This window comes from Pelodiscus sinensis, chromosome 3 (genome assembly GCF_049634645.1).
Source record: "Pelodiscus sinensis isolate JC-2024 chromosome 3, ASM4963464v1, whole genome shotgun sequence".
Lineage (NCBI taxonomy): Eukaryota > Metazoa > Chordata > Testudines > Trionychidae > Pelodiscus > Pelodiscus sinensis.
Window position 1 is genome coordinate 194,573,687 of NC_134713.1, and position 24,276 is coordinate 194,597,962.

The window sequence follows — 24,276 nt, forward strand, 5'->3', positions numbered from 1 at the left end:
GAGTTAATGGGATCTGGAACCCATGTGAGAAAATTAAGCTGTTAACTAAGGATTCAGTTGTTTGTTCTGCATTTTTTGCAGAGCAAATTCATTTTCTACGTTGGCGCATACATAGTTTGCTGAGGTGAATATTCATGAAGAAACCTCAGAGATTCTAGTGGTGAAAATACAATGCACTATAGGATTATTTTCAAGTCCCATAGAGGAAGTTTTTAGATCCCCTGTCAGCTTGCTTGCTCTTTGCTGTTATGAACGAGTGCGGTCTGAAAAGTGTTCCCTTCACATTCCACTGCCCTTCATTCTGCTGTCAATCCATACCCAGGGGCTGCAGCTTGTGTGTTTCAGGTCTGATTGTATAGAAACGAGGCCATTCTTCAGCGGGCTTGCTTTATAGTCTCTTTGCATAAAGCAATGGGAGGTACCACCTAAGCCAATTCGTTTTCATAGCTTGGTCCCATTTACTGAACTGTAGGTCGTACTGGTGGGACGGTGGGTCTGCAGAACACATTCAGAAAATTGTTATCTAAGAAGTTATTTGGAAAAGGGTGACACCAATGAAATCTGTATTCAGTTGTGAGTGTTTTTCCTCTCAGGATATATATGGGTGTGTCTAGACTACTGAGTTTTGTCGACAAAAGTGGACTTTTGTCGACAAAACTATACCAGCGTCTACACTACCACTGAGTTCTGTCGACATAACGTCGACAGAACTCAGCAGTTTTGTCGACGCTGGTATACCTCATTTTACAAGGCATAACACCTTCTGTCGACAGAGTTCTGTCGACAGAAGGTGTTATTGCCTGTAGGGTTGCGTCTAGACTACAGGGTTCTGTCGACAAAGCAGCTTGCTTTGTCGACAGAACTCAGTGTGTCTGGACGCTCTTTGTCGACAGAAGTTTTGTCGACAGATACTGTCGACAAAACTTCTGTCGACAAAACCCGGTAGTCTAGACGTACCCATATTGTGTTAAGTAAAAACAACCCCCTATGTCTAAGTCTATGGATACCTGACTTGGGCTTTGGGTTTCTTACAGGTCCAGTTTGGTGAGCATATATATTTTAAGAGACTGGCAGTCCCTGATGATCTGCAAAGATTGAGTTAGCCACTTCTGTGTAAATCCCATATAGGGAAGCTAGCACGTTGGGTCCAGGGTACTCACGCCTTACATACTCCCCATACTCATGGGTAAGGACTTGGCTCCCTCCCCATGTACTGGCCAAAGCAGGTGATACAACATGTGCATGGAGAGGGTTGTCATTTACCACACTTTGGAAACAAGAAAGGAATCGTGACTCAAAGGGTGACCTCATACCTTCTGGTGCGGTGCAGCTAATATACATTGATTGGGATCAGAAGGGGCAGGCATCTTGTTTTATTTGATTGAAAGGACAGTATTTCTCCAGGGTAGCGAATGCTTCTCTGTCCTGTTGATGCTTCCCTTGTTTCCGTTTAAGCATATACGCAATTTCCTGCTCAGACAATTTCATCTTTCCAGTTGAATTTCTTCTCACCTGCCAGTGTTCTTGTCATGGATGTCATTTTTTATTTTTTCCTGCAGCGCTTGGATCTTAGTGAGGACGTGGCTGGGGCAACTTTTATGGCCGCTGGAAGCTCTGCTCCGGAGTTGTTTACATCTGTTATAGGTAAGTAACTCACCACCCATTTCGTCTTTACACAGTCTTTTAAAAGTATTAAGTCCAGATGGAATTGCCAAGTCATTCTCATACTTACAATAAGCCTTTACCTGTTCTCCCGTGGACGCATGGAAGATTAGTGGTGGCAAAGCCTTGTTAAGTCTAGGAGCTATCTGTATAAAATCTCCCAGTGTTGATGAAAGAACAAACACCTGAATTTCTGGTTTTATGTACAGTCTGCGTCACCAGGCATCATCCAGGCTCTCCGCACCGTGAATGGATTAACATGCCACTAAATTGTACCCCCCCCCCCCACACACACAATGGGTTTTAACTGTGTTGAGGGGCTATGTTGATCCATTACAGGGCAGATGGACATTTTAGTGCAGATCAGCGGGGGTGGTTACGTTTTGGTCCTGTTTTGGATAGGTGGCGATCCGCGCAAGCAGCTTTCCTGCATACCCCACCCGCATCTCCTTCTCTTCCAAGATCGTGCTGAGAAATCCCTGGCTCTGTCGGTGAGGCACATAAGGGCATGCTGCTAGGGCTGGCGGCTGCTGAAGCTGCCGAGTCAAAACCTTCCTAGGGAGGGATTAGCTGAGGGCTTTAAAAAATTGTCCTTCCTCCCACCAGACGGAGAGACGGCTGCGTGGCCATGTTGCCACTGCTAGAGGGTGCACAGAGGCGCCGTGGATGACCACCGTATAAAAGCCTGTAGAATAGAACAAAGGGGGTGCCCTCACAGCAGCACCCAGCGTCCGGGGCAAGATGGAGGGTCCTATTGCCACAATGCTCGAGCGCGAGGGGCTTCGTTCTTCTCCACAGTTGGTTCCTCATCAGCAGAACTGGCTCGTTTCAACCCTGGTTCTCCACTGGTGTTAGCACAAGCCTAGTGGTGGTTCCTGTGGCCATTGGGGACAGGGAATTTGGATCGAGACTCATGCTGTAAACTGTCTACATTGAGGGAAGTGTCTAGCCCTGTTTATACCCATCTGTGCAGCAAGAGAGCGATTAGCCACTGGAACAACTTACCGAGGATTGTGGGAGATTGTCCATCCCTGGAAATACTTTACTCCAGATTGGACATTTTCCTAAAAGATAATCTGTCCTTCCTCCACACCTATTGGTCCTGAAACTGGAATTAGTTCCGGGAAGTCCTATGGCCTGCATGATACTGGAGGTCAGATTACATGATCATAGGGGTTCCCTTCTGGTCTTAAAATCAATTAACCTAATATTGACCGACTCAGGGACCATGCTATAGTAACAACGTCAGCGTTGTAAGATGGTTACAGCATGATTGGGCAGTTCAGGTGGGACCGAGTTCTAACCTTGTCAGGTCACTACTTAGTTATACACAATACCCGTTGGGTACCGATAGCCAGCAGGTGCCATTGAGTGATTATTGATTATTTGTCAAGTATCAGAGGGGTAGCCGTGTTAGTCTGAATCTGCAAAAGCGGCGAAGAGTCCTGTGGCACCTTATAGACTAACTGAAGTGTAGGAGCATAAGCTTTCGTGGGCAAAGACCCACTTCGTCAGACATGCATCTGACGAAGTGGGTCTTTGCCCACGAAAGCTTATGCTCCTACACTTCAGTTAGTCTATAAGGTGCCACAGGACTCCTCGTTGCTTTTATTGATTATTTGCAAACTTTTATTTCTATGGTACCCATTACCATAACACTTTTGATAACACATGTTTTCTCTAATCCCATGAAAGAGCCAGATTCTGCCTCCTTATTCACCCTTTACTTTCCTCTACAACTTGTCCTATTAAACTTGGGCATGTCTACACTACAGCATTATTTTGAAATAAATCACATTGTTTCAGACTAACAAGGCGAACATCCACACAGCAAGTCCATTATTTCAAAATTATTTCAGAATTAATGGGATTCTTATTTAAAAATAGTAAACCCTAATTTCATGAGGAATAACGCTTATTTCGAAATTGCTGTTTTGAAATATCAGGAGTGTGGACGCTCCACTGCTGCTATTTGAAATAGCTTCTCCCCAGCGCCATTCAGAGTAATTACTCCCCAGTGCTTCCTTGGGCGCCAAAGCCAGGTAACACATCCACATGAAGGGAGCCTGTCTTGTACAATTTACGAGGTTTCCCTGTAGTGTGGACGTGCTATTTCGAAATAGTTATTTTGGGAGTTATTATTCTGAAATAACTCATTTTGAAATACCCATGCAGGGTAGACATGCCCTTAGAGTCAGTGTGGGCTGAATCAAGCAAAATACCCAAGATCCAGGTACAGTAGAACCTCAGAGTTACAAATACCAGAATTACTCATGGGCCGATCAACCACACACCTCATTGAGAACTGGGAGCACGCAGTCAGGCGGCAACAAAGGTGGGGGAGGAAGAGGCAAATACAGTACAGTGCTGTGTTAAATATTAATTACCAGCAATAACAGGAAAGTTTTAAAAAGATTTGACAACATAAAGAAACAGTTTCTGTGCTTGTTGAATTAAAATTAAGATGGTTTAAAGCAGCATTTTTCTTCTGCATAGCAAAGTTTCTGAGCTGTATTGAGTCTTTGCTCAGTTGTGATACACTTTTTATTCAGAGTTCTGAGCGTGTCAGAGTTAAGAACAACCTCCTTTCCTGAGGTGTTTGTAACTCTGAGGTTCTACTATACACAACAAAGGGGTGCAGGTTTTCTTAGTAGGATCCCTTTGCGTCCGAGTTACACAGTTGGCTTTGAACTTGTTTTTCAGGTGTGTTTATAACAAAAGGAGACGTAGGAGTTGGAACCATTGTTGGCTCTGCCGTGTTCAACATTCTCTGCATCATTGGCGTGTGCGGCCTTTTCGCAGGACAGGTAAGAGCAGCTCCCAAGTTCTAGTTCCATTGGCTCTCCATATATCCCAGCAAAAAAACCAGTGCAAATCAGCAGCTCACGCAGACTGAGCTTCTCCGTTTGGGGGCGAGATATGGGTGTGCAAAACGCAAGGGAGCTTTGCTTAGTTGGGGGTCTGAAGGCTGCTTTGAGGACAACAGCAGCACTGTGGAAGGGAACTGCAGGTAAGCAACGCTGCTGCCAAAGTAGCCGATTCAGAAACAAATCAGGGAGAAAGGAAAAGCTAAATTTCCTGCAAGTTTTGAGCCTTGACTTTCGTGGAAGGAGCAACTGATCTGAAGACCATCCCCCAGCACCGTTTTACAAAGGGGGAAGGAAAATAGAGTGCAGGAGAGGTATTTTAGAGCTTGAACCTAATGGCCTAAAGAAATACGTCCCCCTTGCCCTTCTTCCCTGTGTTTGCTCTTCGTTGATATTCTCCTCCAATGCTCTCGTCATGTAGTGCAGGCTAATTGAGGCTTCTCTGTCACCAGCTGTGACATGACCAAATCAGGAGCCGGTAATGTCTTTGAGGGTGGATTGGAGATAACTTTTGTGTTTCTCACCATTTCATACAAAGATATTGATAACCACTCCCTCAGCATCAACGCCACCGCCAGTGGTTTCCAGCCTGCAGCCAACGGGCCACTTGCAGGCCAATCAGCACCCGGCTGCAGTCCATGTGACACCTTGAGGGCCATACAGGTAGTATATAGACTGTGTGGATGAGACCCACATAACAAAGAGGGTATGTCTATACTACAGGACAAAGGCAAATTAAGATACACAATTTCAGCTACTTTAATTGTGTAGCTGAAGTCAAAGTCGCTTAACTTGGCTTGTGGCGCTGTCTACACTGCAGGAAGTTGAAGGGAAAACACTCTTCCTTCGACTTCCCTTACTCTTTGTGAAAGTAGGGTTACCAGCATCAACTGGAGCACCCCTCTCACTTTGAGTTAGCTGTCTTCACTAGAGCCACTAATACAAAATCTGGAAGATCGAGAGCAGCAGCTTCAATCTTCCTCTGTAGTGTAAGCATACCCAGAGGGAGCTTCCCACAAAGATAACTTGGGTGAGAAGTCCCGGCCTAGTCGCTAAAACACATCTGAAGTCGTAGAAGGAATGCAGCGAATGCTAGGAATATATCTTTCCGGCAGCATCTTACAAGCAGCTGCATGTCAGCTGTACTGGCATCTTAAACAACAGCTGTGCTTGCCGGGAATGTTCATGAGGGAGAGGGTTGAGCTCTCTCAGCAGAGAGACCTTGCCTATGGAGCGTCATGAGCGCAGATCTCGCCTCTTACACAGATCTTGCCTCTTACAAAGAAACGTCTCTTCCTACAGCAACAAGAACACAATGGCTGGGCAGCACCTCGCTCCAGTTAAAAAATAATGTCGAAGAATAGCTTGGTCTTCTCATATGATCAGACAGTGCTGGGGCTCTTGTACATTTCAAAACAGAAGCGCCACATGGAGGAACTCTGAGCCCCAGGCTCCATGCACTGCTATTGCTTTGAAATTTACAAGAGCCCTAGTGTGGCCTCTTGTACATTTCTACGGTGGAACACTGCTGCTGTGCCCCACCCCCTCCCATGGAGCTGGAGCAGGGGGGAACTGGCTTTTAAGCTGGCTCCCACCATCACCCCTTCCTCTTTCCCCCCACACTTACTGCCTCTTTCTCATAGAGGCAGCAAGGGGGAAAGCAACTACTCAACTAGTCGATTAGTTACTTATATCCCTAATCCCAATCTGGCCCTAATCAAAAGGGGTCCAGCTGCTGCTACAGTGATCCCAAACTGGTAAATAGGAAGCACCAGGCTGACCAGCCATGGGGAGCTAGCATTTTCCACGCCACCTGGGTTGTCAGGAAAGCCAAAAGAAGAGCCTTGATTCTACCATTATCAGGACTAGGGATGTTAACTAACAATTAATTGACTAGTCGAGTAGTTGATGGAATTTCCCATTGGGGCTCTTGTACATTTCAAAGGAGGAATGCGAAACTTGGCGTACAGCCTGGGAAGTTCCACTGACTTGGGGCTGCATGTGGGTGCCTACTTTGAAATGCACATGAGTTCCCTAGTGGGTATGCCCAGCGGGGACTCTTGTGTATTTCAAAGTGGAAGCACCAGCATGGAGTAGCTACAATTGAGGGGGGGGAGGTATCTGATAGTGGCAGCAAAGGGTGGGGGGAATCAACTAGTCAACTACTCCTTAACATCTTTAATCAGGACGCTTCCACAGAACTCAAAACCTCACAGCCCAGCTGCTAGCCTTTCCATTTTATGGATGCTGTCCCCATTCTTCCACTTCTTCCTCTGATAAATAAAAACCCAACTGAGCACAAAGTTCAAAAGAATCTGCAAATGTCAGTGGTTTTCAAAGCTGCCTATGAGAGGAGGACACCTAATTCTTCTTCAAATTAATCATTGTTCAGATCATCCACAGGGTGGCTTTTGCAAATGACAGCCTTAATGTTTGTGTTTGCTTTAAGACCCAGGATGGATACTTAGGGTATGCCCACGCTGCAATTGAGGGGGGCAACTGCAGCTTCCGAGGCTACGTCCAAGCTAGTTTTGAGCTACCTAGGTCAAAGCTAGCTCAGTTAACAGAATCAGTGAGGCAGCAGCCAATCACGTATGTACCAGAGTCCTGGGTAGGCAGGGCTAGCTCATGCAGTCACCTGTAACAGCACAACTTTACTGCAATTGTTACTTGAGCTAGCTTTGAGCTACCTATATCAGTGCTATCTTGAGTAAATCTGCATGTGTTGCAGTGACAGGCTATGTCTACACTGGGGAGGTTTGGTGATGAAAAATGTTGTCTACATACAAAAGTGAAAACTAGTCAAACCAGTTTTTCTGCCTCCAATTGTCAGCAGTTCCTGGCCGCACTGCAAGCTGTCCTGTCGACAGATAAGAGCAGAGCAGTGTGGGTAAGCATCCCACAGTGAAGTGTTGTGGGAAGGCAGAGCTGATCCCCGTGCTTTTTCGGGTTCCCTTGTAGCTCTGTGAGCTCTCTCTGCTAAGGAATGGCAAAGTAGAACAGCCGTCTCTCCAGCCCAGTCTTCCTGCCGCTGTGTTCCTAGTGCAAGACAGAACAGAAGCATTCCAATGATTTGTTCTTTGTTTGCACTCTAAATGGAGGAGCTTACTCAGCTGTCAGATACATCCCGGAGCTTTGAAGGGGGAGGGGCACATGCCTGCAGGGCAGCAGAGATCACTAAACACTGAACACAGCCAGGCTTTGTGAGATACTGGTGGAAGCCAGTTCTCTGGACAAAACAAACAGCAGAGTCCACACTGGCCCTTTGCTGACAATAAAGGGAGAGGAAAAGACAAAAGTCTCTCACCAGGGTGCAAGTTTTTTGTTGCCAAAACTGGGTATTTTTCCCGACAGAAGTTGCATTGCAGTGTAAACGCTCTCGCTGTTTTGTCGCCAAAAGGCACTTTCTGCCAATAGAACGTGCCAGGGTAAATAAGCCCTCGGTCACAGTTGCAGCGGAGACATATCCTTATGGCTCGGCCACTTGGTAGGTGGGAATGAAATTCGCTCAGCGATAAAAGATGCTGTTGTATTTGATACACTGACACAGTGCTGTTGATGATTTACATCCTCTATCAAATAGATTACTATATCCCGTCTTTGATCTTCCTCTCATTCTTTATTCTACTCTAAATGTTTGTATCGTTGAAAGTGGTGCTGTCAACTCTTGGTATTATTTTTTGAATGCTTTTCACATGTCAGACTATTGGAGACTTTCCGAGTTATCCATCCCAACTTAAAATAATTAAGTTGTGAGATTCCTGTCTGAATTAGACAGGTGATTGACTCCCTGTAATTAAATAGCTGAGTACTGCAGCTTGCAGAAATGCCAAATATTTTTATATTCTTTAAGGTGATCTTTGAAATGTCACTGTCTACAAAGGGGAAGAGAAGGACAATAGTGCAGGTAGTACAAGGCAGTGGGACAACTAAATCTGAAAGCCCAAACAGAGAAGAGGGGATTAGATGCCTGTATCAGTTCGAGAAAGTGGGCAGGGAGTTTATATTTTCACCAGAAGGTCTGAAATCTGGCATGTATTAACTATGAGCATTTTCCAGGTGGAACTGCATATTTTCACTATTAGGAAGAGTCCTTGGATAAGTTGTGAAGTGGGCATTCTCTATTGTTAGATTCCCTAAAAGAACGTGCAGCTGAAAGTTCGCGAAGTGTGCTCCGTGTTTAAGAGGCACTGTTGTAACTCATACTGTGAAAGCCCATGTGATTCAAGCCCATTATTAATTACCAAAGCTTTCCCAGGGCATTGAGCAATGTTCCCCGCAGGTGTTCTTGTGTAATCAGTAGGAATTTTTCTTCAGTCAGGTTGCCACGAACAACATTCAAACAGATGGGGATTAACTGCGCAAAACGATGACCTAGGCATAACAAAACATTTTCTTTTCGCTGTATTTCCTGGCACTGTTGTCCACCAGTCTTAAACCGCCTCAGCAAACACAGCCACTAACCAGAATTTTAGATGGCAAGACATTTGGGAGTCCAGAAAAAAATGACAATGTTTTGAAAACTCCTTGTTTTTTGTTTTTTTTTTAAGACACAGGACTTAGAACCAAAGGGCAGGTCTATACTAGGAATCTATTTCAAAAGACGCTATCTCGAAATAATAACTCCTGAAATAACTATTTCAAAATAGGCATTATTCCTCATGACAAGCAAGAGTTATTATTTAGAAATAACCAGCGAAATAACAGGCTTGGTAGTGTGGACGCTCCCCTAGTTATTTTGAAATAAATTTGAAGTAGACCAGGGCAAAATGTCCCCATAATTGTCTCCCTCCTCCAACACCCGATACATTTCAGAAGTTCAGTAGGGATGTGGCCTACACTAAGTTATTTTGGGTGTGGTCTAATGACTGCAGAGCTAGAAGCGAGGAGCTCTCCTTTTTGCTTTAAAGCTCTTTAGGGGGCTAACTCGCATTGATTTCAGTAGAAGTTAGGCACCTTGAACACCCTAAAATATCGGGCCTTTAACCGTTGTTTGCTGAAGGGTTTTGACCTGCAAGGGAACCAGGTGTAACTTACCGTGACTGGGTAGCTGACCCATTAAATGAAGTTTGGCTCCACTTTCCTGTTCCAATCCATGTGCCGGGCCAGTTAAGAGGATGGTCAGCACCTGAGGGGCGAGGCTGTAAGGCCAGGCCTGTACTAAAGGGGAAAGTTGACTGAAGATGTGCAAGTCCAGCTATGCTAATTACGTAGCTGGCGCTGAGGTATTTTAAATGGTGTTTTGGTGCCGTCCACGCAGTGGGAGGTCAAAGGGAGGAAATGTTCCTGTTGGCTTTCCTTACACCTCGTGAGGAGCAGAACTACCAGCGCCCTCGCAGTTCGAATGAGTAGGTCTCTATTAGACCCGCCAATTCCAGGGCTGGTCTTACCATGAGGCGATCTGAGGCGGCCGCCTCCGGTGCCAGACTGTGGGGGTCGCCACTAGGACCCAGAGTTTAGAAAAGTTTTGGCCCATTCGAGGAGGGGTGGGGGCGTCATTTGAGCTCCCCGCCTCAGGTGCCAAAATATTGTGGGCTGGCCCTGGTTAATTCGAACTCTGGAAGATTGTCTGAGGCAGCATCAATCTTCTCCCTAGTGTAGACAAGCCCTAAGAGACCTGGTGAGAGAGAGTGTTAGAGGAGACTGAGTCAGTCAGGCAAGCTCAGATCCTAGAGAGAGAAGTGGGTGTCTGGGAGAGGCCTGGAAGCAGGGGAGCATAAGGAGGATTTGTCGGCTGATGTCCCCATCCCACAAAGCCAGGGCCAGAGGGCTGAAGCTGGTAGGAGCAGGAGTGACCGAGAAAGATGCCTGCCAGCTCTAAGCCAGAGAGCTGGAGCAAAGAGCTACAGAGGACTGAAGGGAAGAGGGGAGGTTCCCTGCTAATATCTCTGCCAGAGAGCAGGGCCCCAGAGGAGCCGTGACAGACTCCTAGCAGAGAAGCTGTGTGAGTTCTTGCTGGTAAGAGGGGGCTGGTGGCCCAGAAGGAAGGGCCGGGCACAGTCCTGGCAGAGGGACAGAAGAGGATGGTTAAAGAGTCCAGGTGTGGCGAGAGATGCTGGGAAGGTGAGAATGAAGCTGGGTTTTAAAGAACACAAGCCCTGGGGGACAGGGACTGGCATTTGGGCTGTTTGCGCTCAATGTTGGTTAATCACGGCTGCTGGTGGATTGGAGGAAAAGTTCATGTGGAGTTAGTAGGGACCCAAAAGGGAAACTGAAATGAGGGGCCATGTTCAGGGCAGTCCTGAAGTTACTGTTTATACCTACTTTATGAAGCAATACTGACCGGGACTTTCCAAAGCTCTTTGAAACCCTCAAATGAAAGAGCCGTTGCAGAGTGAACTATTATTTCCAGGTTGTGAGAATTTGGGAGGGGGTAGGTAGAACTTCAGTGGAAGGGTTTTCGAAAAGTGCTCCATTTTGGCCTAACTCTTCTTCCATTGCAGTGAGTGGAAGTTTGACCATCCCCTAAATGGAAGCAGAGTTAATCCAACACTGAGTGCTTTTGAAACACCCTAGACTTTTGCAAGACTTTGTAAATGTGACCGAGGATACAGTTTTGCCATTTCTGCTGGAGAACAGAGTATTTTGGGGTAAACATAGCCACAGTTAAGACTTTTGCCAATTGTATCCAGTATTGAAATGTTTGCTGCATATTGTAAAAGATCTTCCAAGCCAGTTTATATGTATCAGAAGAAAATGAGAGCAGTCCTCTGGGCTTGCTGTTAGCTCACAAATCTCAGAAGCCTCTTCACATGGCCTACAGTACATGTGTCTGGTGAAAGTGAGGGAAATGGACCTTTATACGGCCACTTTTCTATGCCAATTTCAGTCCCACCGTGTTCGTATGAGCTTCAAATGGAGGAATTAACCAGCTAATCCACCCCTCCTTGACATTAGTGTTCACTTGTGGGGATGTAGCAGATAAGAATAGTCAGTATGGACAGTGGGTTGAACTCCCCTCTGAGTCATACTGCTGACCTCTGTTATTATACAGTTGTACCAATGGGATAACTGAACCTGTGGGGCTGCAAATTAGGAAAAGTTTCAGCATTTTGGTTTATTGCATCGTTCTCGGTTTCCAGCACCTTTTCCTCCTTATTGTTTTTCTTAGGGTACGTTTACACTGCACACTTATTTCAAAATAAGCTATTTCGGAATAGTTATTCCAAAATAGCTTATTTTAAAATAGCACATTACACTGCAGGGAAGCCTTAAAACTAGTCCGAGGCAGGCTTCCCTAATGTTCGTGCTACCACAATTTAGAGCCCCAGGAGGCACTAGGGAGGAATTACTTAGAATGGCCCTGGTGAGGGGCTATTTCGAAATAGCAGCGGTGGAGCGTCTACACACGCCGTATTTCGAAATAGCTATTTCGGAATAGGCGTTATTCCTCGTAGAATGAGGTTTACAAATTTCAAAATAAGCCATCCATTATTTCGAAAGTATTTGGAAATAACAGAATGGCTGTATAGACGCTAGTTATCTCGAAATAACGGTGCTATGTAGACACACCCTTAGTGAGACTACGTGCTTCTCATAAAAACCCTTATTCCGTTCCTTATTACAGCCACATAAGGGCCATCCCAGTACTAGGCCCATCACTTTTAAGTGCCTGCTTTTCATTCAGAATGTATTGCTGTATGTGAATCTCCCTCTACCTGGCTTGATAGCTTCCCCTTACAGCATCCCCTGTGGCATCTGATTTACAGGGGAGAATCCCTGGGCCAGGAAGCACAGCTCAGATCCAGCCAAGGAATCCTCAGGCTGGTCAGGGAAGGTGCTGATTTTCTATCGATAAAATGCTTGGCATATCCAGCTACAGTGTGTCTGTGCCACTGCACTATTGAACAAGCTCATGATTCTTGATGGTGTTGAATGTGGGAAGCGAAGTGGTTAATCTTTTCCGTGGTCCGTTTTGCTCTAGGGAATGAGATGAAGGCTTTGAAGGGACTTGTGCAGCCACCAAAAACTAGTGACCAATACAAACGGATCACATCATTGGCGAGTGTAAATTGGCATCAGGCCACCCACTTCATCATGTTGCCATATGACTGTGCATTGCAGTGCCCGACTGAATCATTAGACAATTGCACATGGCAAATCCATGTGCTTCAGTGCCTTAGATGTGATCAGAACTGGTTTTAACTGCACGGCAGCGCTTGCGGAAGAGACAGTTCTCTCTGTTTCCAATCATCACTGGTTGACGAAGGAATTCTCTGTTACGATGGGTTTAGTTTGCTATGGGGGAGTTAATTTAGGACCCAACTAAGCAGTTTCAACAAACCTCTGTATAGTAAATTGCACATGAGTCATCCAGGGCTGCTGATCTAGCTCCGGAGTGCTGTGACCTAAGCTACATGATTACAGCACAGGTGCAGCCACAGTTCTGAAATGATCACGTGGCTGTAGCTTCTCGGATGTCTTATATGCTGGTCAGCCTGTGAACACTCCCCTCTCGTTGGTGGGCAGTTCCTCACATTCATCCCACTAAAGCGATGACCCATTTGACAGGGCAGCGGTCTGGCTTCGAATGGTCAAGACGTGGCCAGTTTCCTGGATGTGCTGCCCTGTTGCCCCGCCACCTTCTAGTAGACGGTGAGATCTTCAGCGCAGGAACCTTCCTTTACGTCTGGGCAGCGCCTAGCATGTTGTGACGTACTTACCATGTAAGGGCATTTGGGGCATGTCTGTTGCGTTTGTGCCCCTCGCACAGTGGTGGGCAACCTGCCGCCCATTGGGGATCTGTGTACGGCCCACAAGACACTTGGTTTACCGTTGCCCACACACAGAGTTGCCAGATTTTGCTGGTTCCCATCCTTGTAGGGTTTTCTTTTTCCTACCAGTATTCCAGAAATGACAAGCACTTCAATTGAAGGCACGTGAAGCTGAGGCACATGGGATTGCACACAACATTGCGATCACCGTGCCCCGCCCCCCCCCCTCCCCCGTGTCCCATCACAGCACTGCTATGGTTCCACCCGCACCTCCGCAAACTCTAGGCGTGCAAGGGCTGTTAGCAAAGCTACCCTGTACCAGGAAACCATCTCGCAGCCATGGAGATAGTGGGCCACTCATGAGATAGTGGGGCCACCAGTCTAGCTTGTCCCTCACTGACCTCGCAGATGTGATCCTGGTCCAGCCTAGGGCTTCTAGGTGCTACTTCAGTACAAAGAATAATGAAAACCAAGTAAGTACAAGGATAATTACATATCTCCTCCGTGTAGCCCTCCCTAGTTTGATGGCATATTTTATTAAAGGGAACGGTTAATACAGTCTTTGTGCTGCGCAAACATCAACACCTCTCTGGATCTTAAAAATACACACACACACACACACACACACACACACACTCGGTCTCTGTCTCTGTCTCTCTCTCTCTCCAAAATCTTTGCTCCTCTCCTGCCTTGATCCCACTAACCCTTATTCAGGTGAGGGTTTACACCAGCAGCCCCGTTAGCAGCAATGAGAATGCATGTGTGTGTATGAGTTAGCAAAGTCAGGTTCACAGTGGTTCCTGCTATGAAGGTCTCCACAGATAAACAGTTCAAGTGACAATAAAGCTATTGCCTTTTCAGTCCTGGGCCAGCCGGTTTTTAGAGCATGATTCCAAACTCCAACTCCCACCCTGTCCACTGACGTGGCTTTCTTATTATTGCTGTTTAGTCAACCAGCAGGCCAGAGATGTGTTTCCCCTACAGCCCTTTTACGGGAGCAGTGGCATGTAAAAAAGTGCCACAAATCACAATCAGATTCTTTTAAAGAATTCATTTTAATTACAACATTTTCAGTAGTACACTGTTCATGAATAGGTAACGGTTCTCATCACTAGAGCCCTGCAAACCTGCGGGTATCTGCCTTATATCCATGGATATCCGCATCTATCGATGTGGATGTGGATATCCACGAATTTTGCAGACACCAGTTTTGTCTCCACACAGGGCTCTACTCATCTCTAAATGCAATTGGCAGTCGATTTGACCTTACGGTAAACTAAAAGGCACAATGGAACTTTGTCTGTGTTCTAATGCTGTTCTGAACATAGACAGATTGAAGTATATGCCTACGGGTCTGATTTCTTTTCATCATATCAGGTGCCTAACTTCTGTTGAAATCAGTGGGCGTTAGGCTCCTAAATACCATAAAAAATCAGGGCCTCAGACTGGAAGCTCTTTAGGTCAGGGGTCATCACTTAAGGTTTGTCTCCACTAAGTAATGCCAAGGATAAACACTACACTGACCGATCTGCTGGCCGTAGATTCGTCGTGTCTATTTAGACACGGTAAATCAATCTCCAAGCACTCTCCCATCCACACAGGTACTCCACAGGGACAGGAAGAGTAGCCAGCATCGACAGGGGAGCAGTCCCTCTGACCTTATTGCACACAAGACACCGCAGTAACATTGTGAGTTTCAGCTACCCTGTTTGCGGAGCTGACAAGATGTAGATTAGATTGATGGCAGGAGTTAATATAGACAAGGGTTTAGTTACATGAGTGAGCAATGCCACCACAAACAAATAAGGAACAACATGCACGCAGCTCCTGCCTTGGCTCCATGAACGCAGCTCGCACTGCTGTCTCACGGACTTGTGAGGACCGAGTCTGGCCACACAGCATGAGGTCTTGTTTTGATTTCACCCCAGAGAAATGAGTTTATATTCACAGGACTATATTTATAACTGGGACACTCTGAGTACATTTTCCAGACCTGAAAAAGGGCTCTGCATAAGTTCAAAAGCTTGTCTCTCTCCCCACCAGAACTTGGTCCAATAAAAAAAGTCACCTGGCTCACCTTCTCTCTCTTTCTTGCTAACTGAAATAAATGTGGTAAAGGAGCCAACGTTAGCAAGCCAGCTTCAAATTTGTTTTTCAAAGCTGGAATCAAAGCCACCTAGAAAGAGTTTTGTCCAGATGCGTTTAATAGGGTCTTGTGGTTAAAGGTACTTGAAAAAAGAGGTTAAAAACTTTTATAAATTTGTTAGTTTTGTTGGGGCTTTTGGGGAACAAAATGTCCTCAAAATATTTCAGAATTAAAAACACACAACCAGCTTGTTATCCTTGGGAAAAGTGGATGGTTGCCAGCCCATTAGTTGAGCACCATACCGACTGACAATGATAATATCTGGGCCTGCCATTGTTTTTCCTTAGTGGGACTCAAAACTCTTTTGAGAGGAGGTCAGTATCATTAGCCCCATTTTATTGATAGGGAAACTGAGGCATGTGGCTTTGACATCACTTAAGGTTACCCAGCAGGTCGGTAGCTGACCCCACCTAGCATGGAGCTACTGAGTGAGTCTGGGCTACTGAACTTCCTCCATGGCTGCAGTGCAGAGCTGTGTGAGCAGTGCAGGCCGCTGACCAGCTCGGGGATAATGGTGGGTTTGAGGAGATGATGGTCCCTAGAAGGGGAAGTCCCCTATGCCTTTATTCAATGTGGGGAGCTTCTAACTGTGCTACTGAGAATGGAGGCACCTCCTCTGCATCACTGAGCCCTTCGTGCCCTCTCCCCCAGCACAGACAGGCCCGATAACTGCCTCAGAGGCATTGGGCATAAAATCCATTTCTAAAATGAGAATTTCAGGTGGATCTGACAATCCATCTGGGGAGCCTCACGCTTGCCCCCTACCCACTCACATGCTCAGCTCTAGGGAACCCCCCCCCCCAGACATGCAGACACACAGTCAGCCCCTCAGGTCTCTCCCTTAAGAAAATTCTGGTTGCCCCCCTGCTTGGAGGCAGTTTGTCCATAAATTGTTCTCAGTGAGGAGAGCAGTGACATTTCCTTTTATCCTGGTCCTCGGGGGCCAAGTTTTCCAACAGTGTCTAGTCTCTGAGCACCTGACCTGAGACCCGAAAGGGCTTGAAGTTCAGAAAATGCCGGTGTTCCCCACGGACGATCAGGCCTCTTTCAGCCACCTTGTGTTGGGCCTCGAAAAAAAGAGGCCCCAAAATCCCTTTCGGAATGCCTGACCGGAATGTATCATGAGGCGAGAGAGAAACTCAGCACACCCCAGGGCTGCCAGACACAGTCCCGTTCACTGGAAAAGGCTTGTGCATCCGGCTTGCCTTGCTCCTTCCAAGTTGAATATGAGTCAACAGTGTGATGCTGTTGTCAAAAAAGCAAATATGATTCTAGGTTGTATCAACAGGTGTGTTGTAAGCAAAACTCGTGAAGTCATTCTGCCGCTCTACTCTGCACTAGTTAGGCCTCAGCTGGAGTACTGTGTCCAGTTCTGGGCGCCACATTTCAAGAAAGATGTGGAGAAATTGGAAAGGGTACAGAGAAGAGCGACAAGAATGATTAAAGCTCTAGAGAACATGACCTATGAAGCCAGGCTTCATGAACTGGGCTTGTTTAGTTTGGAAAAAAGAAGATTAAGGGGGGACATGATAGCGGTTTTCAAATATCTAAAAGGGTGTCACAAGGAGGAAGGAGAAAATTTGTTCCTCTTGGTTTCTGAGGACAGGACAAGGAGTAATGGGCTTAAAGTGCAGCAGGGGAGGTTTAGATTGGACATTAGGAAAAAATTCCTAACTGTCAGGGTGGTCAAATATTGGAATAAATTGCCAAGGGAGGTGGTGGAATCTCCCTCTCTGGAGATATTTAAGAACAGGTTAGATAGACATCTGTCAGGGATGGTGTAGGTGGAGCTTGATCCTGCCTTGAGGGCGGGGGGCTGGACTCGATGACCTCTTGAGGTCCCTTCCAGTCCTATTATTCTATGTTTCTATGATTCTATGATTCCCTGGATGGAGTTAGCACTTCCCTCTACAATAGCACTGAAATAGTTTGACACTCCTGCAGGGGGGGGACAGAGTTTGCCTGCACAGTCCTGTACCACTGTGGGCACAACGTACATGTTCCGGGGGCGGGATCTCCAGAAGTGCTGTTCACGGCACAGTGGTATGGCTCCACAGATGTGCTAGCGAAGCTGCGGGATGGGTGTCGGAGAAGCCGTTTCCCTCGGCGTCTCTGTTGCTCCAGGAGCCTGTGTCTATTCTGTTTCATCTGTAGAGATCTCAAAGTCATGTATCATTAACGCTATTTATTTAGCCCTTGTCTGGTTTGTTTGTACTCCTGGGGATGTGGGAGAATGAGGAGGAGTGGGAGAAATCTGAGAACACTGTGTGCAGTGAAAGCAAGATATCAGTTCTTCCCTTAAGATACAAATCTGGCAACATTTCTTGATGATACTTGTTATACAGCAGGATAGAGATGTAAGAATCATAGAAAACTAGAACAGAAGGGACCTCAAGAGATCATCAAATCCAGTCCCCTGCCCTCACGGCAGGACCAAGCACCATCTAGATCATCCCTGATAGATGTCTGTCTAACCTGCTCTTAAATATTTCCAATGATGGAGATTCCACAACCCCCCTAGGCAATTTATTCCAGTGCTTAACCACCCTGACAGTTAGGAAGTTTTTCCTAATGTCCAAACTAAACCTCCTTTGCTGCAGTTTAAGCCCATTGCTTCTTGTCCTATCCTCAGAGGCCAAGGAGAACAATTCCCCCCCTCTCTCCCTGTGACACCCTTTTAGATACCTGAAAACCGTGATCATGTGCCCTCTTGGTCTTCTCTTTTCCCAACTAAACAAGCCCAATTCCTTCAGCCTTCCTTAGAGCTCATGTTTTCTAGACCTTTCATCATTTTTATTGCTCTTCTCTGGACCTTCTCCAATTTCTCCACATCTTTCTTGAAATGTGGTACCCAGAACTGAACACAATACTCTGCCCCTTGAGCTGGTGGTGGATTGAATTAGGGTTGTTCCTTGATTGTCAGTTAACTCTGTGTATCTGTAAAGACGTGAAGATGATGCCTCAAATCCATAATTCTACTCAGAGCATATTTTCAGCCCACTGTCCCCCACAGTACACACATGTGTGGATCTTTACCTGCTCCTTTATCTCCCACCTTCCAGCTTCTCCTCCCCCTTGGTTGGAATAGTGGTTAATCTTCGCAAGCACACAGCATTGGTCTAACTCTGATGGTATTCAAAGCAATGGGGTTATACCCATTCTGAAGATCTCATCTCATCTGAATCCTCCACCCTTCCCGGCACATGTGCTGTGGTCTTCAGTGTTTGTCTCCCGATATGTCTCGGTAGTCACCCAAAATAGAGAAAGCCACTAGAATTAATCACATGAGCTGCAGATTACTGATGGGGCTGTCAGAAAGAGGGAAATTTTTATATATCATACAACTTGCATTTGTTAGCCAGGCACCTAGCAGCTGGGTTCTTGTTACACCCCTGTGCAATTCTCCGTAATGAAATAAGAGATCGTTCTGAAGGTCATTCGAGGCTCACAGTCGCCATCATGTGCTGGACAGTCGTCGGTTGCTGTTGCTGTTGCATGGAAACCTGGTTGTTCAGAGGTGACGTTGTTTTCCTAATTGTGGGTAGTTCATAGATTCATAGACACTCAGGCGAGAAAGGATCGTGTGTATTAATCCAGTCTGCCAACCTGCATATCACAGACCAAAGGAATTGAATTAATTCCTGGAGTAGAGCATATCTTCTAGAAAAGATGATCACTTTCCCTGTAATAGAGAATCCAGTTTCTCCTTAGGTAATTTGTTCCACCGTTTAATTAACCTCGCTGTTAAAAATGTGCATCCTATTTCTGCTCCAAAATTGTCTAGCTTCAGCTTCCAGCTGTTGGGTGTCGTTATACCTGTTCCTTCAGGGCTCTCTCAGATAACTGATTTAACTCCCCAATTTGTTCAGGTGGATAAGCAGGGCCTACTTACCCAGAATGTTTCAAACAGCCCGTTCAGAGATAGCCTCATTCGCTGCAGTTATCGTATTAGTCTGCCACTCACTGAAACGCCTCAGAACCTAATGGTCCAGTTTCATTCTTGTGTATAAAAAACAGGTGCTGTCCAGTGCCAAACTCAAGTGCATTGGGTCGGCCACATTTCTGCCATAGTGCCAATCTTTTGTCTGAATAAATAAATTGAATTCTGACGGGTTTCCACTGGCCGAGTGATTATTCACATATGTGTAAGTGAGGAATGCATCTCCAGAGTTGTGTGTTAGATTGTGCTTTGATACACCTGGAAATGTGTAAATATTCCCCAGGAAATAGGTGTTCTAAATAAAGAAGGGTAAGAAAAAGAACCTGTGAACAGGAATTTAATAACCAGGGAGAACTTTGCTTGTTGAAGAGATTGGGATTTTGCAGTCTAATTTTGTTTATTTTGTTTTTCCGCACAGTTAGCCTGCATACATCTTAATCCTTTAAGCTTTAATTTCACTGTCTGCGTGTGCAGTTTTGTCTGGCCCCGCTACTGACCTCTGGTTTTGTGATTGTATTTATGAGATTCTTTCCCTCTGACTTTTTTTAATTTGTAATGTTGGAAAAGGGTTTTTTGGCCCGGAGCAGTAGTTTAAGGATGTGTAATGTACCACCGGTGTGACCTTTTAATAATCCAGGGCAAAGATTTGGTTTGTGCCCTATCACGTTGTCAGAGGTTGTGGCCTTGACACTCAGGCTGTGTCTAGACTACATGCCATCTCGGCAGAGGCATGTAGATTAGGGTTGTAGGCAAAGGCAAATGAAGCCGCGATTTAAATGATCGCAGCTTCATTTACATTTACATGGCTGCCGCGCTGAGCCGACAAACAGCTGATCAGCTATTTGTCGGCTCGCTGCTAGTCTGGACGTTCCCCCTGTCGACATCAAAGCCCTTTGTCGGCAGCCCCGTTATTCCTCGTGGAATGAGGTTTACCGGGGCTGCCGACAAAGGGCTTTGATGTCGACAGGGGGAATGTCCAGACTAGCGGCGAGCCGACAAACAGCTGACCAGCTGTTTGTCGGCACAGCGCGGCAGCCATGTAAATGTAAATGAAGCCGCGATCATTTAAATCGCGGCTTCATTTACCTTTGCTGAACAAACAAATCTACATGCCTCTGCCGACAGAGGCATGTAGTGTAGACGTACCCTGATCAGTTAGTCAGTCAATGTAGCTCTGGCAAAAATACCATACCCACGCCACTTAAATACTTCTGGTCACAGCCAGTTGCTAGAGCATCTCAGCTAAAGACGACTGAGTTCGTTCATAGCCAGCAATAAGATATATAGTCAGTATATAGCCAGGACCAGTTTTTAACAGGACTCCTCAAAGGATCTGGCCCTGAGAAGTTGTGATAAATGCAAACTGGCCCCTAAGGGAAACATCCAAATAGGGACACAGCGATGTGCATGAAACCTCATCTGAGACTGGGGAGAAGGGAGTATTGTTCATTACATACCATAGCAGGGGACAAAATCCGAAAAGGGGCCACAGCAGGAGAGCAGGAAGGGGTGTCAGAACTAGGGGGCATCATCTGATATAAATACATTGGACCAGGAGCTGCAAAGTGACCGCAGATGCAGCTGCTGCCGTTTCCTTTACATGTTGCCCTTTGTCAGTCCCCGTAATACACGAGGTTCGAAGGGATGCCGGAAAGGATGAGACCACAACTGGGGGTTTCAAAAAGAACAAACTGATTTTATTTTGATGGCGCCAGACAATCATCAGAACAAAAATTAAACAGATTGCCAGACAACACAAAACAATTCCCTGAGGCTTTTCTAAATCACAATAATTCCCAATAACTGCCCAGGGGTTAGGAACAGTTGAATTAACACTGGTATTATCCATAGGGCTGACTATTTACACAACTTTATACAAGGAAACAGTAAAAAACCTAAACCACAACTATTTATAAACTAACTTAGTAACTTTTTAGCTACTGTCACTTGGCAAGCAATAAGGACAACTAAAAAATCAATTAGGATAGGGATGATGGTGGGAGGGGGGGGGTTATACCAGTTCTGGAGACAGCAGGAACACAAGTACCGGTCACACGCTCATAAACTGTCTCCACTCGGGTCGACCAACTCGGAGTACGCTCAGTAAGACTCAAGAGCGGGGGGTGCAAGGCGTCTGGGTGATCAGGCCAGGCGTTCACTCAATGCGAATCCCCAGTGAGAGAGGGGCTGCCTGCCTGTTTTATTGCCTGTGAACTTATCACCCCATAGGTTGGTTTTTGCTGCAGTGGGTGGAGTAGCAGGCCTGAGCACCAGTCAGCCCACTGGCTGATCTGTTACTGCAATGGGTGGAGCGAGCAGGGGAAGATTATTAATTTACATGCCCTTATATGGAAAACACTCCACCTCACAGACAGAGCCCCCTATACCAGCCTCAGAGGTATTACAGGCTATGGCTCCCTGCGACGGGCAGCCATTCCTGATGTTCTGTCTCGGACACCCTTTAGCTGTCCCGGAGTATTGCTGGGCACTGGGGCATTTTCCAACTCTGACCAGCGCTGCCCTCGTGACATGGAGAATCTGCATTTTCCCTCTTTTCCCTGCTTTTCTAGAATTGTATTTTCTCAATGTGTCTCCTGTGAACAGACCCTCCCCCCACCAAATGGACACTCACTGACTGTAAATGCAGCAGAATCTTTTTGGTACTGTATTCTCACAAGAAGGCTCCTTTTTCTCAAGATACTCACCCATGCGATGCAGCACTGGTGATTTCACAGAGTCAGGCCAAAACCAAATGATCCGGCAAGTTAGGTTTCCCTTCAGCTTCCACTCCCTGTGTAATGAGCATTGCAGCCATGGGAATGGAATGATTATTGATTTATGCTGAAATTGTGCCAGGCAAAACGCTCTTTACCTGGTGTAAAAACTAATGGAGATACTTGTTTTCCTAGTTCTATAGGTGACGTTCTCCACACGGCTGCTTTTGTCCCTTCCACTCAAGCTCTGCCAAAGGAGTCCCTGAAATCTCCTTTTTACAGGTGATATCACGTTTGTTCCTTGAAGAAGAGACTCTCTAAAGAGTTAGATGTGGAGTTCCAATAAGCACTCAAAGACATTTTATGCTTCTCTGACTCTTTTCGAATTAGAGGGACGAGGCGGGTGAGGTAATCTCTCTTCTAAAACCAACTTCATCTCTGACAGGGACAAGCTTTTGAACTCCACAGAGTTGTTCTTCTGGTGTGATGAGTTCAAAAAATGGTCTTTTTCACCAACAAAAGTTGGTCCAATTAAAGGTATTGCCTCACCTGCCTTCTCTCGCTGTCTCTCTCTCATATTGGGGCCAATATGGCTACAAGAACACTGCAAACATCTTCTCAAATTACCCACCCTGCTTGAGAACAGCCCCTACGCCAGGACTTCTGAACTTTGGCCCAATTCAGCAAAATCCCAGTAGCAGATCAGAGATGATTTGGAGCAAGGATAGGCTGAAGGCTCTTTCCATTTTGCAGTCACTTTGCACTTCTGGTTTGTGTCCCTTCCATATTCTTCACCCACCATGGCTACCTCTGACCCCTTCCCTAATCCAAACCTCAGTGTCCACATGATGGCAGAGTCCAAAGGGGTGGGCTTTGACAGTATCATGGGGCTGTGATGGTATTGGCTTGCTTGGGGCTGGGTGGGCACAGATCAGGATGCTTCCTTATCAACGTGGCTCCCTCTGTCACGGCAACCATTCAAGTCAAGACTATGGCCCCATTCTCACGAGGAGGTTGGTGGGGCTCCCAGTCCAGGTGGGCTGGGGGAGTCAGCTGGAAACATAGTATCTCAAATTGTCTCCTCCTAGCATCTGGGTCCAAGGTGGTTGAGACTAGAGGGACCACTGGCTGGGCATTTCCCCACTCATGGTCTCCCCTCTAATGGGGCCTTCCTTGAACCTCTCAAGTTCTATGCACTTGGGAACCAAGGCTGAGTGGGATAGTCTGCTGGTGTGGGAGAAGCAACTATATCTGTATAGTGTGGGCAGCTAGTCTGAGAGCAGGAGAGTGAACTACAGACATTAAAAGAAGCTGATGCCAAATGCCACGAAAGCCATGCAGCTAGAGAAAGACCCTCCAAGGGGAACGCTCAGAAAGTCCAGTCCCAGCTCTTTCAAGGTAGCAGAGTGGCCCCATGTGCTAGGAAGGGAAGTTGGATAATCAATGTCTGCTGTGCCATTCTTAGCTCTTCTGCTTTGCATTTGCATAGTGGTTTGACAGATGTCTCATCTCTAGTTCTCCACCTGAAAAATGAGACAGGTTGAATCTGTCTTGTCCGACACTCTCTGATCCGGCAACATCCGTGATCCGGCGTGATGTTAGTGAGCCAGATGTCCACTTATCGTGGGTGTGGCCAAGTTTGCCGTGGTCCCATAAAGTTTGTTTACAGCCACCAGTCCTGGCTCTCAGTGTTCGGTGCTATTATTTAGCTCTAATTTACCCCTACGTGTCTTCTCAGAGCCCAGTCAGCAGTGGAGGGGATGGCAATGCATCTCTTTTCTGGACAACAGTGTTGCCTTGTTGGTGCTTCATGTGTGGAGAGACACGGGCAAAGGGCCCTGAGAGATTGTGCTCTTCTTTGCTTCACTTTGCACACAAAGCTCCATGGTGTTTGAGTGGTGTGAAGGATCCATAAGCAACTTTTGGGCTATGTCTAGACTGCAAGCCTCTTTCGAAAGAGGCTCTTTCGAAAGATACTTTCGAAAGAGCCTCTTTCGAAAGAGAGCGTCTAGACTGCACGTTGAACTTTCGAAAAAGCGGCTTGCTTTTTCGAAAGAAAGCATCCAGTGAGTCTGGATGCTCTCTTTCGAAGAAGCCCTATTTACATTGAAGAACGCCTTCTTTCGAAAGTTCCTCTTTCGAAAGAAGGCGTTCTTCCTCGTGAAATGAGGTTTACCGCCATCAAAAGAAAAGCCACGTTCTTTCGATTTAATTTCGAAAGAACGCGGCTTGA

The 24,276-nt window shown here is 46.3% G+C and overlaps 1 protein-coding gene across 5 annotated transcripts in view; it reads left to right on the forward strand.

The window, feature by feature from the left end:
- Positions 1-24,276, forward strand: part of SLC24A3 (solute carrier family 24 member 3) — a 341,570-nt gene that overhangs the window by 254,704 nt on the left and 62,590 nt on the right. For all 5 annotated transcript variants that reach the window (XM_075925771.1, XM_075925773.1, XM_075925774.1 and 2 more), the window contains 2 exons: positions 1,560-1,644; positions 4,366-4,469. In XM_075925771.1, the coding sequence (XP_075781886.1) occupies positions 1,560-1,644; positions 4,366-4,469 (189 nt within the window). The remainder of the gene's footprint in view (positions 1-1,559; positions 1,645-4,365; positions 4,470-24,276) is intronic.